This window comes from Micropterus dolomieu, linkage group LG17 (assembly GCF_021292245.1).
Source record: "Micropterus dolomieu isolate WLL.071019.BEF.003 ecotype Adirondacks linkage group LG17, ASM2129224v1, whole genome shotgun sequence".
NCBI classification, from domain to species: Eukaryota; Metazoa; Chordata; class Actinopteri; order Centrarchiformes; family Centrarchidae; genus Micropterus; species Micropterus dolomieu.
This window is the reverse complement of record NC_060166.1, coordinates 895,364-908,820: the sequence shown is the minus strand read 5'-3', so window position 1 is coordinate 908,820 and position 13,457 is coordinate 895,364. Positions and strand designations below refer to the sequence as shown.

At 42.3% G+C, this 13,457-nt stretch overlaps 1 protein-coding gene and 1 long non-coding RNA gene across 2 annotated transcripts in view; one reads left to right on the top strand and one right to left on the bottom strand.

Moving 5' to 3' along the window:
• The window catches only part of arnt2 (aryl-hydrocarbon receptor nuclear translocator 2), a 72,794-nt gene that overhangs the window by 33,952 nt on the left and 25,385 nt on the right, over window positions 1–13,457 (top strand). The window contains exons 5-6 of the mRNA XM_046073131.1: window positions 3,672–3,885; window positions 7,780–7,882. Of these exons, the coding sequence (XP_045929087.1) occupies window positions 3,672–3,885; window positions 7,780–7,882 (317 nt within the window). The remainder of the gene's footprint in view (window positions 1–3,671; window positions 3,886–7,779; window positions 7,883–13,457) is intronic.
• LOC123985537 overlaps window positions 1–13,457 on the bottom strand; it is a 21,697-nt gene that overhangs the window by 1,537 nt on the left and 6,703 nt on the right. The window lies entirely within an intron of this gene.

Here is a 13,457-nt window from a genome sequence, read left to right as displayed (position 1 = left end):
AGAAGTGGATCAGCAGGTCCTTAGGCAGGTTGAGCTTCCTGAGCTGGCGCAGGAAGTACATCCTCTGCTGGGCCTTCTTGATGATGGTGTCAGTGTTGGGCTCCCACTTCAGGTCCTGGGAAATGGATAAGACATAGGCCTTTGGTGTGAGAGGTTAAATCCCCCACTGTGACCCATCCACCAGTGTGTCCCTGAGCAAGACACTTAACCCCTCGTTGCTCCAGAGGCGTGCGACCTCTGACATGTACAGCAATTGTAAGTCTCTTTGGATAAAAGTGTCAGCTAAATGAATAAATATAAATGTAAATAGTGGATCCCAGAAACCTGAAGGATCCAGCAGACACAGGGCTGTTGAGTATGGTGATGGGGGGCAGAGTGGGGGGGCTCCTCCTGAAGTCCACGATCATCTCCACAGTTTTGCGACTGTTAAGATCCACGTTGTTCTGACCGCACCAGAGAGCCAGCTGATCAACCTCCCGTCTGTAGGCCGACTCATCACCGTCCCGGATGAGGCCGATGACCGTTGTCGTCAGTGAACTTCAGGAGTTTGACAGATGGGTCTCAGTGGTGCAGTCGTTGGTGTAGAGGGAGAAGAGCAGTGGGGAGAGCACACACCCCTGGGGGGCGCCAGTGCTAATAGTCCGGGTGCTGGATGTGATGTTCCCCAGCCTCACCTGCTGACTCCTGTCAGTCAAGAAGTCTGTGATCCACTGACAGGTGGAGGCTGGCACAGTGAGCTGGGTGAGTTTGGAGCTGGGGATGTCCGGGATGATGGTGTTGAACGCCGAGCTGAAGTCCACAAACAGGATCCTTGCATATGTCCCTGGAGAGTCGAGGTGTTGCAGGATGTAATGCAGACCCAAGTTGACAGCATCATCCACTGACCTGTTAGCCCTGTAGGCAAACTGCAGGGGGTCCAGCAAGGGGCCTGTAATGTCCTTCAGGTCGACCAACACCAGTCTTTCAAAGGACTTCATGACTACAGATGTCAGGGCGACGGGCCTGTAGTTATTTAATCCAGAGATGGAGGTTTTTTGGGGGCCCAGGATGATTGTGGAGCGTTTGAAGCAGGAGGGAGCCTTCCTGATCTTCTGCCTCTAGAAGAGATGGCTTATGTCCTCTTCTCAGATCTTGAGTGCAGGTGAAGGGTCAGAGAGGGGGGGGTGGCAGTGGGGGAAGGTGACTGCTGAAGATGGTGTTGGAGCGGGGGAGAGGTGTGACTATGGGCTTTCCAAACCTACAATAATTCAGCCAGTTGTTGAGTACCAGCAGTGTTGGTGGTCTCTTGTAGTTTGTGAGTGTCCGCATGCCTCTCCACACTGACGCAGGATCATTGGCTGCAAAGCTGTTGTTTAGCTTTTCGGTGTAGCTCCTCTTTGCTGCTTTGACCTCTTTAGTCAGACCTGGCCTGGTTGTACAGGACTCTGTTCCCACTGCTGAAGGCCTCCTCCTTGGTCTGACGAGGCTGCCTGAGTGATAACAAACCAACTTATTTAGCTAAACATCTTTATTTCCCAAACATTCATAATTCTTTTTTTCAGTATTCATATGCAATAACAATGCTAATAGCGTTTTGTGGTACTAAAGACCTTCTAGAAACTTTAGGATGACAACTGCAAGTTTGAACAACCTCTGCTGAGCAAGACCAGGTCAAACCTGAGCTGGAACACTTAAGTCACAGTATAGCCAACAGTTAACTAAATGTCGTGTGTACAGTCAGTCAGAAGGCTAAAATAGTAGCAGATGCCTCTAGTGCCAACATTTTTTCTTCTAAATTCACATTTTTTTCACCATATTTACCATCTCTGCTGCACTTGTCACACAAATACTGTGACATACTGTTAAAGTATAAGGCGTTATTTTCTCTATATTTCTATAATTTTGACAACCATAATAATAATGTCAAAATTAATTCATCATGGTGGTTGATGATCTGTTTTTGGTAGCCTAATATTAAACAACGTAGCCGCATATGTCAGTATTGTAGGATTGAGTTTGCTTTCTCACATGCCACTTAAAATGTCTCTATGTGCCCACGCTGGCACCCGTGCCATAGGTTGCCGACCCCTGACTTATGCACAGCTCAGAAAATGTCCTGTGATGACAGATTTTTTGTCATTTACAAGTATATGTAGCACTCACATCTGGTGCACTTTACTTTGGATCAGTCAGAGCCCTCAATCAAGCCCCTAGCCCAGCCCTGGCCTGAGATGCTCAGGCCCTAGCCTGGCCAGTGACCGCTAGCTTATCAGAATTCTCAGCCCGGGCCCGACTGGTGCCCATGTTTTTTTTCTCCTCCCCATAACACAGCTTACTGTAGGAGCCAATAAAACTGTTCAGTTTTGTTTTAATGGCAGTGGTATTATTTAGGGACCTTAAAAAAAAAAAGTCCCTCAATTCTTTTACTTCGGCTGGCTCAGAGGCGGATCAAGTCTGACCCTATCCAGCCTAGTAACTTTCATACAGCGCAGCGAGCTGGCATGTTGGTGCGATACTCCCGGAAAATATTGTGAAAGCGGTGTGTGTGTGTGCTCGCGAGCAGTCGTATGTCAGTGTATTAGGTTATAAATCGTTTCTATCTTTGTTTTACCGCCTCCAGTATCTCCTAGTTTATTGTAATTGATGGATGTCTAAAACCTAGAAAACCAACAGACTCAGGAACAGTTTCTTCCCACAAGCCATCACTTTGATGAACAGCTGACTCTGACTCAGTGTGTCTGGAACAATTCTTGTGCAATAACCCAGTAACTCTGTAATCAGCCACCTGTTTACTGGCTAACACTTATTATTTATTCACCATTCTCTATTTCAGAGCTGTTCATATTGTCATATTGTAAATACTGTATACCAAATCCACCTACCTCATGTACATAACACCTGCACATAATACTTATTTATTCCAGCATCCTTTGCATTCATCATACTGTGTACATGTATGCTTGTATGTGTATGCGTACCTGTATATCCACCTCCAACATGTACATAAAATAAAAATAATAATAATTTTCTCCTGCATCCTTTGCACTCTGCTCATTGCATTGCTCTCAATATTGACTCAGTCTGTCTGTTTTGTTTATAGTGTATATATATGTGTTCTCTATACTGGAGCCTGTGTTTGATTTTATTACTGTATTATTGTGTTATTGTATAACCGTTTCGTCTGTCACGGGTGGGGGTGCTGAGTGCAGACTGAGGTGAGGACCCAAATGCAGACAAAGGCGAGGCGAGGATTTGTTTCAAAAGGTGATTTATTAACTCAACCTGAAACAGGCTTACAAGGAGCTCGAGGCAAAGTCCAAACAAAGGTAATCCAGAACACAAGGCGATCCAAAAACACAGGGAATAATCCAGAACAGGGAAAACGAAGGAACAGGCAGGAACACTCAACATTAGACGCACACACAAGGACATGACAAAGACTGAAGACAAGAGCAGGCATATATATACACACACACACACACACACACACACACACACACACACACACACAGGGACTAACGAGCGGGGCGGGAGCAACACAGGTGAGATACATCAGGTAATCAAACAAAGCTAGACAAGGACACCAGGTACAGAGGGTTACCAAAATAAAACAAACAAGGCTAAACAGATCACAAGACCAGGAGTGTGTGGGGTTGCGTCTGTGTGTTCATGTAGCTTTTTGCTCACTGTAGGAACTGAAGCATCTGATCCTGGAGGCGGCGGACGGCTTCCTGTTTGTGGTTGCTGCAGAGACGGGTCGGGTGATCTATGTGTCGGACTCGGTGACGCCGGTGCTGAACCATCCCCAGTCAGAGTGGTTTGGCAGCACTCTGTATGAACAGGTCCACCCTGACGATGTGGACAAGCTAAGGGAGCAGCTCAGCACTTCAGAAAACTCCATGACAGGTAGAGAAAGTACTGTCACTCAGCTCAAAACAGTTTTCTGTTTTCCAGTTTTTATTAATAATTGGTTTGTGAAATGTCTCACAGGAGAAGCCAAGAGTTTAATTGAATGAAATAAAAATGTTGTGAGAATAATAAATGTCAGAGATATTCATGGTGCCCACTAGAAGGCAACATTGTCTTGTTAAATCTCTTCCTCTCCATAGAGCCTCTGAGTTTGGATTTGTTTGTCAGTTTTTCCATTTGACTCCAGTGGCCCTGTGCACCACACTGAATACCCAGCAGTGCCATGTAATCCACATAATACAGTAATCTCCATGTGGAGCTGTGACAGATGAAAATACACACACGAACGTGCACACATACACAGCCTTTGAAGTCTGAGCATTTCTCAGAGTTAAGTTTCATTCAGTGGAACTAAAGCAGTATGTTTTGGAGATGATTTCTCCTTCTTCAGCTGCTCACTGTTTGAACTTTGTTGTGTGCCTGTTGCAGGACTGCATGTTTTTCCAGAAGAAGAAGTGGAAGGACAGAATAACAATAATCGGCCAATAATCCAGCACACAGTTGTTGCTGTCTGTAGTTCACTGTGGGAATAATAAGTGATCCATTTACTGTTTTAGAATTTATTTGGGCAACATTAATAGTGGGGTGATCTAGGCATTGGCTTTTCTTGTACTCGGCATTTGCTTATATTAATTTTTTTATGACTCAAAATAGCCACGTCACGTTACTGAAATTTCTAACATTAATACAAAACCATTATTATGGCCTTTCCAATTTCAATATCACGGGGGAAAATCGACACAAAATTTTGGTAGGGCTGTGCGACATGACTAAAATCTCCCGATATAGAACACTTTTTGTAAATTCAATGAAATATTTTGAACTCATGATTTTTCCCTGCTTCATAAAGGTGGAGTAAGCTATTCTGGATCCAACACCAGGACAAATACCGTAATATAGAGTGAACAAGCACACAGCAAGTAATGTAACTTAACTAACGTTAGCGAGGTTGTGGGTTAGCAGCAAACTATTGCTACTTGCTGCTGCAAAGTAAACCTGAGAGGACGAGATGGTCCCAGAGCAGAACAGCAGTTCGAGACAGTGATACAACTCTCCTGCTGCTCCAGCTAACATTACAACAACAGCATGTCTTGTTGAACTAGAAAGTTAGCTGAATGTCCGTGGGCAAGACAATAATATTTATATATTAATTTTACCTGACACTAGTGTTGTAGTCAAGACCAAGACCAGAGTTTACTGAGACCGAGACAAGACCAAGACTTTTAGGGGCTGAGACCAAGTCGAGACCAAGACCAGTGCTCCACATTACATGACACACAATAAAATGTGGAAGGAGATCAAAGGTACTTCTCAAATTGATCTGAAAGATCCACATTCCCATTAAAACACCCACATATAAACACTAAGAGCTGAAATCAACGTAAGCATCACAGGGATAACAGTCATTAACGGTAACACATTTTTAATTATGATTATTGGTTGCATTTGAAGCAGTACCTTTTACATCCGATCAAAGTTAGGATTTAAACAAATAAATCAGACAATACAAAAGCAATTTATTGATATTCCCAAATGTATGCTCTTGACTGGTCTTGAAATAAAATCTGGATTCCTCAATGTCCAAACAGCTGGAGTAGCTTAGTGTTGCGTGGCTCCTTGTTTTAGCTTGCATGGTCTGAGTCTTCCTGTTGAGTATTATCCAGTTATGAGTTAACTTCACTCTCCTCCACCTTTGTTTATTCTGAAATGCAAATTTATTCCCTGGAACACCAGCAACTGTAGAAGAACGTTTCAGGTTGGAAAATAGATTTAGGTTGAATACTCAACAGATGTTTGTTAAATATCCAACGTAAAACGAGGTAAGACTTTTCTTAGGCTAGCAGCAGAGAACAGCTGAATAACTGTAGTAAACATTAAAAATAATTACAACTTTTTTACTTTAAACACGGGGGGAAAAGTTGCTGTCCAAACTAAAAATGTTTGTTTAAACTGTTCATAGACAGAAAGAAGTTAATTATTAAAATAAATGACATTGTAATTTGTGAATGGCTACAGAGACTTGAATGGCTTTACATGCTGGAACTATTTCTCTGACAAAAGTGTGAGTTGCAAGGCAGTGAGCACTGTTTTTACAGAATAATTAGTACAAACCATGACTAGTACCAATGCAGATGTGTAAAATTTGTTTACCTGGTTGAGTTTATCTTTAAGTAACAGGGCTGATGTGAGGACAGTGTACATTGTCATACAGGTTTAAAATAGCTTCAAAGAGAGAATAGTATGTGCTTGTTTAGTTTGTTTATTGTGTTCTTTTGGCAAATGGTCTGTTGAGTGCTTACCATGGTCAGCAGCCTTCTGTCTTTGATCTGACACGTCATCATAGTTGCGTGTTTGCATGTGAAGTTCCGGTCAGCGATTCAGATACAGAGAATTCCTTTTGCATCTGGAAAGGATCAGTCTTGTTCTAATGAAGATGGAGGCTGATTATGCAGGTCATAGTAACAAAGCAAAGCTGTTGGGTCTGATCTGCCTTTCGCCTTTATCCTGTACAAACTTAACCTTAATATAAGCCCGTCTCCTACACCAAACCACTTGAATCATGTGATCAAGGAACACAAGGGCTCTCAGGGGTCCTTGTCGCTTGGTGAAATGAGAGAGTTTGACTGAAGTGCCAGTTACAAAATGATCAAGGAATATTCATCATAAGTTTCACTGTCAACCCCTCTAAGTGTCTGCTGTCTGCTGGACTGATGCAGTGCCACTGTCTCCGACATTTTGTGCCAAATGTATGCATACTACTTAATTTACATATATGCAGATATTTGCTTGGCAGTGCAGTTGGGGGTGCAGGATGCTTTTGAGATGCTTTTGCTCATATTTTTGCTGGTATAGCGGCCGCAAAAAAGGCGCAATCATTTTGTGAGTCTGTCAGCAGTCTGATAAATCAGGCCCACAAGGCCATTAAAACACCACATCTGATATGATGGATATCACGCAGTTCGACAAATGCTATAGAATAATACTGCTATGTGAAGCAAGACTTCACCTTGAATTTTTTCGGATTGGTATGAGAATTGAACTTCGTCTTGGGACTCCAAACGATTCTTGTGTGTCTTGTGTGTGGTGCACACATTAAGTTGATGACACAGAAATATTTAAGCATGGGCATGTGTGACAATTAATACTTTACAGTGGCTTTCCTTGTGGTACGGCCACAGGGTGATTTCATTCTTTGTTAACCAAAAGCATAAATATCAACCAGACAACAGTCACAGCAAAAGGCTAACACACAAGTTATTTTTAATCTAAAAGAAATGATTTAGCCACGTTATTTTGTTTTACTAGTCCTAAATTCACTTCCAGTTAAAATTATAAAAAGTACCCAAACTAACACTTAGCTGTTCATTATGTAGTGTCGTTATTAGCTGCCACTGTTGCAAATGACATCATCTGTCTGTCACACTTAAATAAGTTGATCTCTAATACCCTCATCCTAGTGGGCACGGAGTCTCACATAGTGAAGATCAGACAATCTGAAAATGCAGACAGTTGGCCAGCTTGGACATAGAACAAACAGGGAACAGGAAGAAAAGAAAAGCAAAGGTGTAACACAACACAGCTTTAGTTTAGTCTCATCATTTCCTTCCCTTGTTCCTGATTTAATATTCAAAACCACAACTGCTGAGCTTTGATCAAAGACTTTTAACTCTCACAGCCCAGAAAAACACAAGCACCATTTACTCCTCCTTCCCTCCTTCCGGTTTGTTTATTTCTTCTGTTCTGTTCTTTTCTTGTTCAGTTCTTTACTGATGTTTTCTGTGCACTCGTGTTGCCCTATTTTAATTTGATCTGCTGTTTGTGCGTTAACAGGACGGATTCTGGACCTGAAGACTGGAACAGTGAAGAAGGAGGGACAGCAGTCTTCCATGAGGATGTGCATGGGTTCCCGACGCTCCTTCATCTGCCGCATGAGGTGTGTGTGACTGTGTAACCAAGTATGTGTTTTTTATTTATTTATTTTTAACAACTCTGGCCATCATTGAGCAGTCCAATCTACTAGGCATTCTGCAGTCACAAACAAGTGTTACACTTTTCCGTGTTATTTAAACTCAAGTTTTAATAACACTACATTTCCAAAACACAAAATATATTCAAGTCAGAGATTAGTCAAGTTGATCAGTTTTAGTGTCACACTATTAAAACATTCAGTTCTAATAGTGTGACAATAGTTTTAATTTCAGATAGATACGTTGATGCAAATTGGTTTCATTTGGCTTTGGGATACAATTCCCTAAAATCCTCCATGTATGTTGGTGATGATGCCAAAATGATCAGTATACTCTAGAGATGTCATTTTTCAACAGTGCTAAGTATGACTCATTGTGTCAGTAAACGATTTAAATAATGCAAGGTCACTTCAGCTTTTCAACAGTAAATAGGAATCAGTTGAAATGGTACAAAGTGGTAAACAGCAGGGTTCGTGTAATGTGGCAGGCAGTCAGTCAGTGTGTAGCTCGCACAGTGATAGCCATTACACGTATACAAAGACATGACTGGCAGTTTTCTTTCAGCTGCTTCCTTACTCAGAGCATTCAATAGTCCTGTTGAGCTGCTTCTAATTGGCCTCACAAATGCTTGTACAATAGTGTTCCATTGGCGATTTTGATGTGGTGTTCAGGCCATTATGCCCACAATTAATTATAATATGCAGGTCTGGTAGAACTATATTTGTGAGTCAGAGGTCGAGGAGGAAACTAGATGGAAGATACTAACAGAGGGAAAAAAGTAGATTCTGGCTCAGTGTGTTTGTGTGACTCGGATCGTCACTGATTATCAGCCCACGTACGAGGCTCACCTGCCATACACCAACGCAGCGTCACTGATGGCCAAATAGTTATAACCAATACGTTACATCTCTCATGTACAACAGGGTTTTGAGGTCATTTTTTGGGAACCCTCCACACAGGTTTTGGTCTGCTTCACTATTTGATCTCTGGCTTACCCCCTTGGGAGGGACAGATCAGACAGTGCTTCCTGAGGCGGCTCAGATCTGTCCAGATCACTGTCGCAGTACATGTTGTTATGACCTGGCTCAAAAGGCAACAACAAAAGGGAGACACACCATGGTAAAAGTGTAACAAAATGTTTATTTAAACCAAATTTAAGAAGTATTTCAAACTAATGTTAAAATATGAGGTATGTAGTCTATGGTTTCAGTAGTGTCTGTGCAGGATGATGGTTGCATGAATGTATGTGTGAAGGTGTTGTAGTATGCAAAACAAGATAAATACCACAACACAATAGTCCAACCAAAGAAAACCAAACTAAATGGGAAACCAGGGAGCCGGCCCGCAGGGAGGTCTAACCTGGCCTCAACAGCAGCCTCTTTGAAGAATGAGAAGACAGTCCCAAATACTCTACAGGGCAATTAGCCCAGGTGCCCAGAGTTACTGCAATCAGCTCTTCCTCTACGAGAGAGAGAAAGCGGGAGCGACCAAACCCACTCATGACCACACAGCGTGGGGTAAAGAAGTTGCTGATGAGGGAATGAGCTGTAGGAGACGAGCTGGGCGGGGAAGGCCGGGTGAGGGGAATGAGGTGATTGCAGCGCAGATGGGAGTGGCACGATCTGTAATGAAACGTCTGGGCGCTTCTGGTGGACAGGTGAAGAATAATGTTGTAGAGGCCTGGGAGAAGGCTGAAGACAGACATTGTGAGTTGACTGTTTGACTATATTATTATATTGCAACATAAAAATGATCCTAGCAATGCATCCTAGCCAGCACAACTTTTACATGAGGTGAAAGCAGGCACCCATGTCAAGATATTTAGGTAGAAAACCTTATGTGTTTACAATGCATCCACAAGCACTTCTTCTTCCTCTTCTTCGTCGTCTTCTTCTTCCTCTTCGTCCTCTTCTTCTTCTTCTTCCTCTTCTTCTTTTTCTGTCTGACCCGCAGGAGGAGTGGGGGTGGGGAGTTGGAGCCTCTACAGCCCTCTTTTCCCTTGCTAATGGGCCTGCAGAAGTAGTTTGGAGTCTGACCACTACAAAGAAGAAGTCGGTCTCAGCAGGTCTTTCTGGATCATATCACACGATCATCTTCAGCAGATGCAGTTTGCCTAGTTGTTATGAAATTGTTGATGTTCAAATTTTGCAATACTAGATATTTTTGGCTCCTTGGGGGCAGTGGAGAAAAGTTCTGAACATTGACGTTTAAGTTAATATGTTCACAAACAGTTGCTTAAGCCACGTTTAGACCGACTTATACCCAGCGTGTCTGTGTTCGGTTCTGTGGTGCAGTATGGGTGCCAACACTCCAGCAAAACAGTGCAGGGTTGTCCAGAAAACAAGTCGAGCCAGGCTCAATTTCTGCTGCAGTGCAACCCAGTATTTCCTGAATAGGAAGTGTACGGAGGAGTTTGTTGAAAACAGCTGCCTGCAGGAGTCAAAAATTACACTGAGACCAGTGAGAGTAAACAGGTACAGTAAAGTTGTGGGCTGGACAGCTGAACAATGAGATGAAACTAGCTATAAAGCTCTGTAAAGTCGAGGAGAGCACCAGATATGGTGTAGGTATACCACAACGATTGACCCCTTTTGCATTGTCACATTGCTTGCACATTGTCATTTGATACATTGTTATTATTTTGGCTTCACATTGGCTCAGAAAACCCGCTCCAGAACAGCTCATAATGGATCTTGTGGTGAGATTGTTTTGCCAACTACTGTTACCAGGTCATGAAGGAACTTTCAGTCTTACACATACACACAAACATATATGAATTTTCCAAAATTCCAACCTGATGTAGTTGGTATCTTTGGAAACTTTTGGTTCCCTACTAGAACATTAGATACAGTTTGAAGTCAGTTTGAACACAGTTTGATTGCATGGCATGATCTTAAAGATTCATATTCATTTTATTGTATATTATTACATGGGTTATTAAAATAAAGTTTGACTTTATTGCCCAATGGGAAATTTGTCCTGCACATCACAGTGGCTGCAGTATAATGACTGGCCAACCACTGGGAGACTGCTGGTTGAGGTGTTCTCTGATAGATGACTGTAGTTATTTTCCTTTGCATTAAACCTTTCTCTCAGTTCAGTTTAAAGCTAGCTGTATTTTGTCCATGACATTTACTAGAATTGCACAAATGTGCTTGACAGCAAAGTTCTTCTTCTTCTGTTTCAGTGCATTTGGACCTAGGCAGTTGTGACAGTGTGCACACACCAGGCTCCTTAATACCACACAGCAATAGTCCAATATATGACTCATACCTGCTTTTTAAATTGAGATGTTCATGGATCCATAACCTATTTCACACCACATGAACCTCAAGCCATATGCCTCTCTATCCTGATATGACAGCATTAATATTTCTGCTCCCCAGAGATTGTTGGTTAAATGACTGGTGTTTCCAAACTTCGTAGATAATTAGACCTAGCAGACCATCTGTACTGTAATAACTATTGCCTGTTGGACATCACTCCATCTTCACAAGCCATAGCTTCTGACCCTGAACCAAGTTTCTTGCTAAATGTGTCTCTTTCCTTGTGCTGTGTGTCAGGATATCACAGAGACACAGCCCTCATTATTCACTGGCTTCAAACTACACCAAAGCAGCTTTGACTGCTTCAAGTTCTTGGAAGAGATCATGTACAACAAAATAACACACCTTTTCCATTTTTTTAGACCGGCTGTGCTTGTGTAGAATCATCAAGGACTGCTGTAGCCTTGTTTTGTCTGGATTTATCACAAAGGCCTGCTAGTCTCACGAGAGCCAGAGTGTGTTATGTTGTTAGGAATGTGTTGGATTGGCATGTTTTTCTGTTCTGTTGCTATTCCAGGCTCTGCATAATTCAAACAACATGCTGCTGGGACACTGAAACTGACTGCAAGCAAACAGTAAAATGCAACCACTTCTGTGACACATACATAAACATGGAGAGGAACACAGCAGGCTTACATTTCAGGGAAGCCATTATTAGATTCAGGCAGGATTATGTAAGGTTCAGCTGCGGGGCTAGCCTTTCCACAGAAAAACACCCCCGGATTGTGAACCATTGGCCTCAAGGAAATTCAACTGGAGGCGATTGGCTGCCTCCTGTGTTCAAACTCCAGTCTGTAACCTATACACTGAGCAGGGATAACATTTAAGCAGTCCTCTTCTTGGCCATGGTACAGAAAGGACCTACTGCCATGGTAAGAGACTTACAAAGTTTGATCACTCACTCATTTGTCAGGCAAGATGTGGAGCAGACCTTTTAGTCAGCCTCACTGTGCTGATCCAGACAGAGAGGGACTTGCTTATGAGGACCTCATTTCAGTGTACTATTTGGTGTTGCAGCTGTTACTCCTACTATACAAACATACAAACAATATGAACATTGTTCTTTGGGATTTGAACGGGCAATTTGAATATGCCCTCCTGTGTTCTCAAAAACTGTCATGGATATTTTTACAAGTTTCTGGCATTTTATAGACAAAATAATTAACCAAGAAAATAATCAGCAGATTGGGTGGCTGTGGCTCAGGAGGGAGAGCGGGTTGCCCATTAATCGGAACCGGTTCAATCCCCGGCTCCTCCAGGCTGCATGTTGAAGTTTCCTTGGGCAAGATACTGAACCCCGAATTGCCCCTGGTGGCACCAGTGTGTGAATGTTAGTTTCTGTTTGAGCACTTAGGCTCAGTGAATGAATGGTGCATGCAGATGTAGTGTTTTTAAAAAAGTGCTTTGAGTGGTCAAAAAGACTAGAAAGGCGTTATACAAATATAGAGCATTTACATTAATCGATGATGAATCATTATCTCCACTATCATATTTATACGAAAGTTAATCTATGTTTCAGCTGTTGTGGTCAAAGAGGAGCAGACGGAGCTGTGGCTCTGTGCCTTCTTTCACAGTGCAACATACCTTAATCAACTATCCAGCATGAGCAAAGCTTTACAAAATGGACCTCTGTACTAAAACAAAAGTTTTATAATATACACTGCTACCAGAACAATGGAACAGCCTTGTACTACCCCTAACCTAAAAGCACTAAAAAATCTTTACAATGTTTTGATTTATTTATTTTGCTGCTGAAAACAGAATTGCGGGTAGAGGATCCAAAAGACAAGTTTATAAAACTCCTGATGGAGAAAGTCAACACATACAGGGAGAGAGAAAAAGAAAGAGGCCTGGCAAACCAGTGTGTTCAATTTAAGGTAGATCTTACTCCTGACCTAACCCTAAGTTACATTTAGTAATCTTATCATCAACCAGTATCACAGGAAAAGAACAGTTTGATATGATAATATGAGAATAAAGAAACAGAGCACTCTCTCTCTTTTTCTCTCTCTCTCTTGCACACGCACACAGACTTACGCACTCATGCCTACCGTTGTCTCTCCCCCATCCCATTCTCCCTCACTCATGTCAATGCTACAACTTCTTGGGCATTTATCCTTCTGCTGTTCTGCTTGTATCTACAAAACACATGGCTGTAGCTGTGAAATGACAGCCTGCTTATCAACAGACATCTAAACAATCGGCATAACGCAAC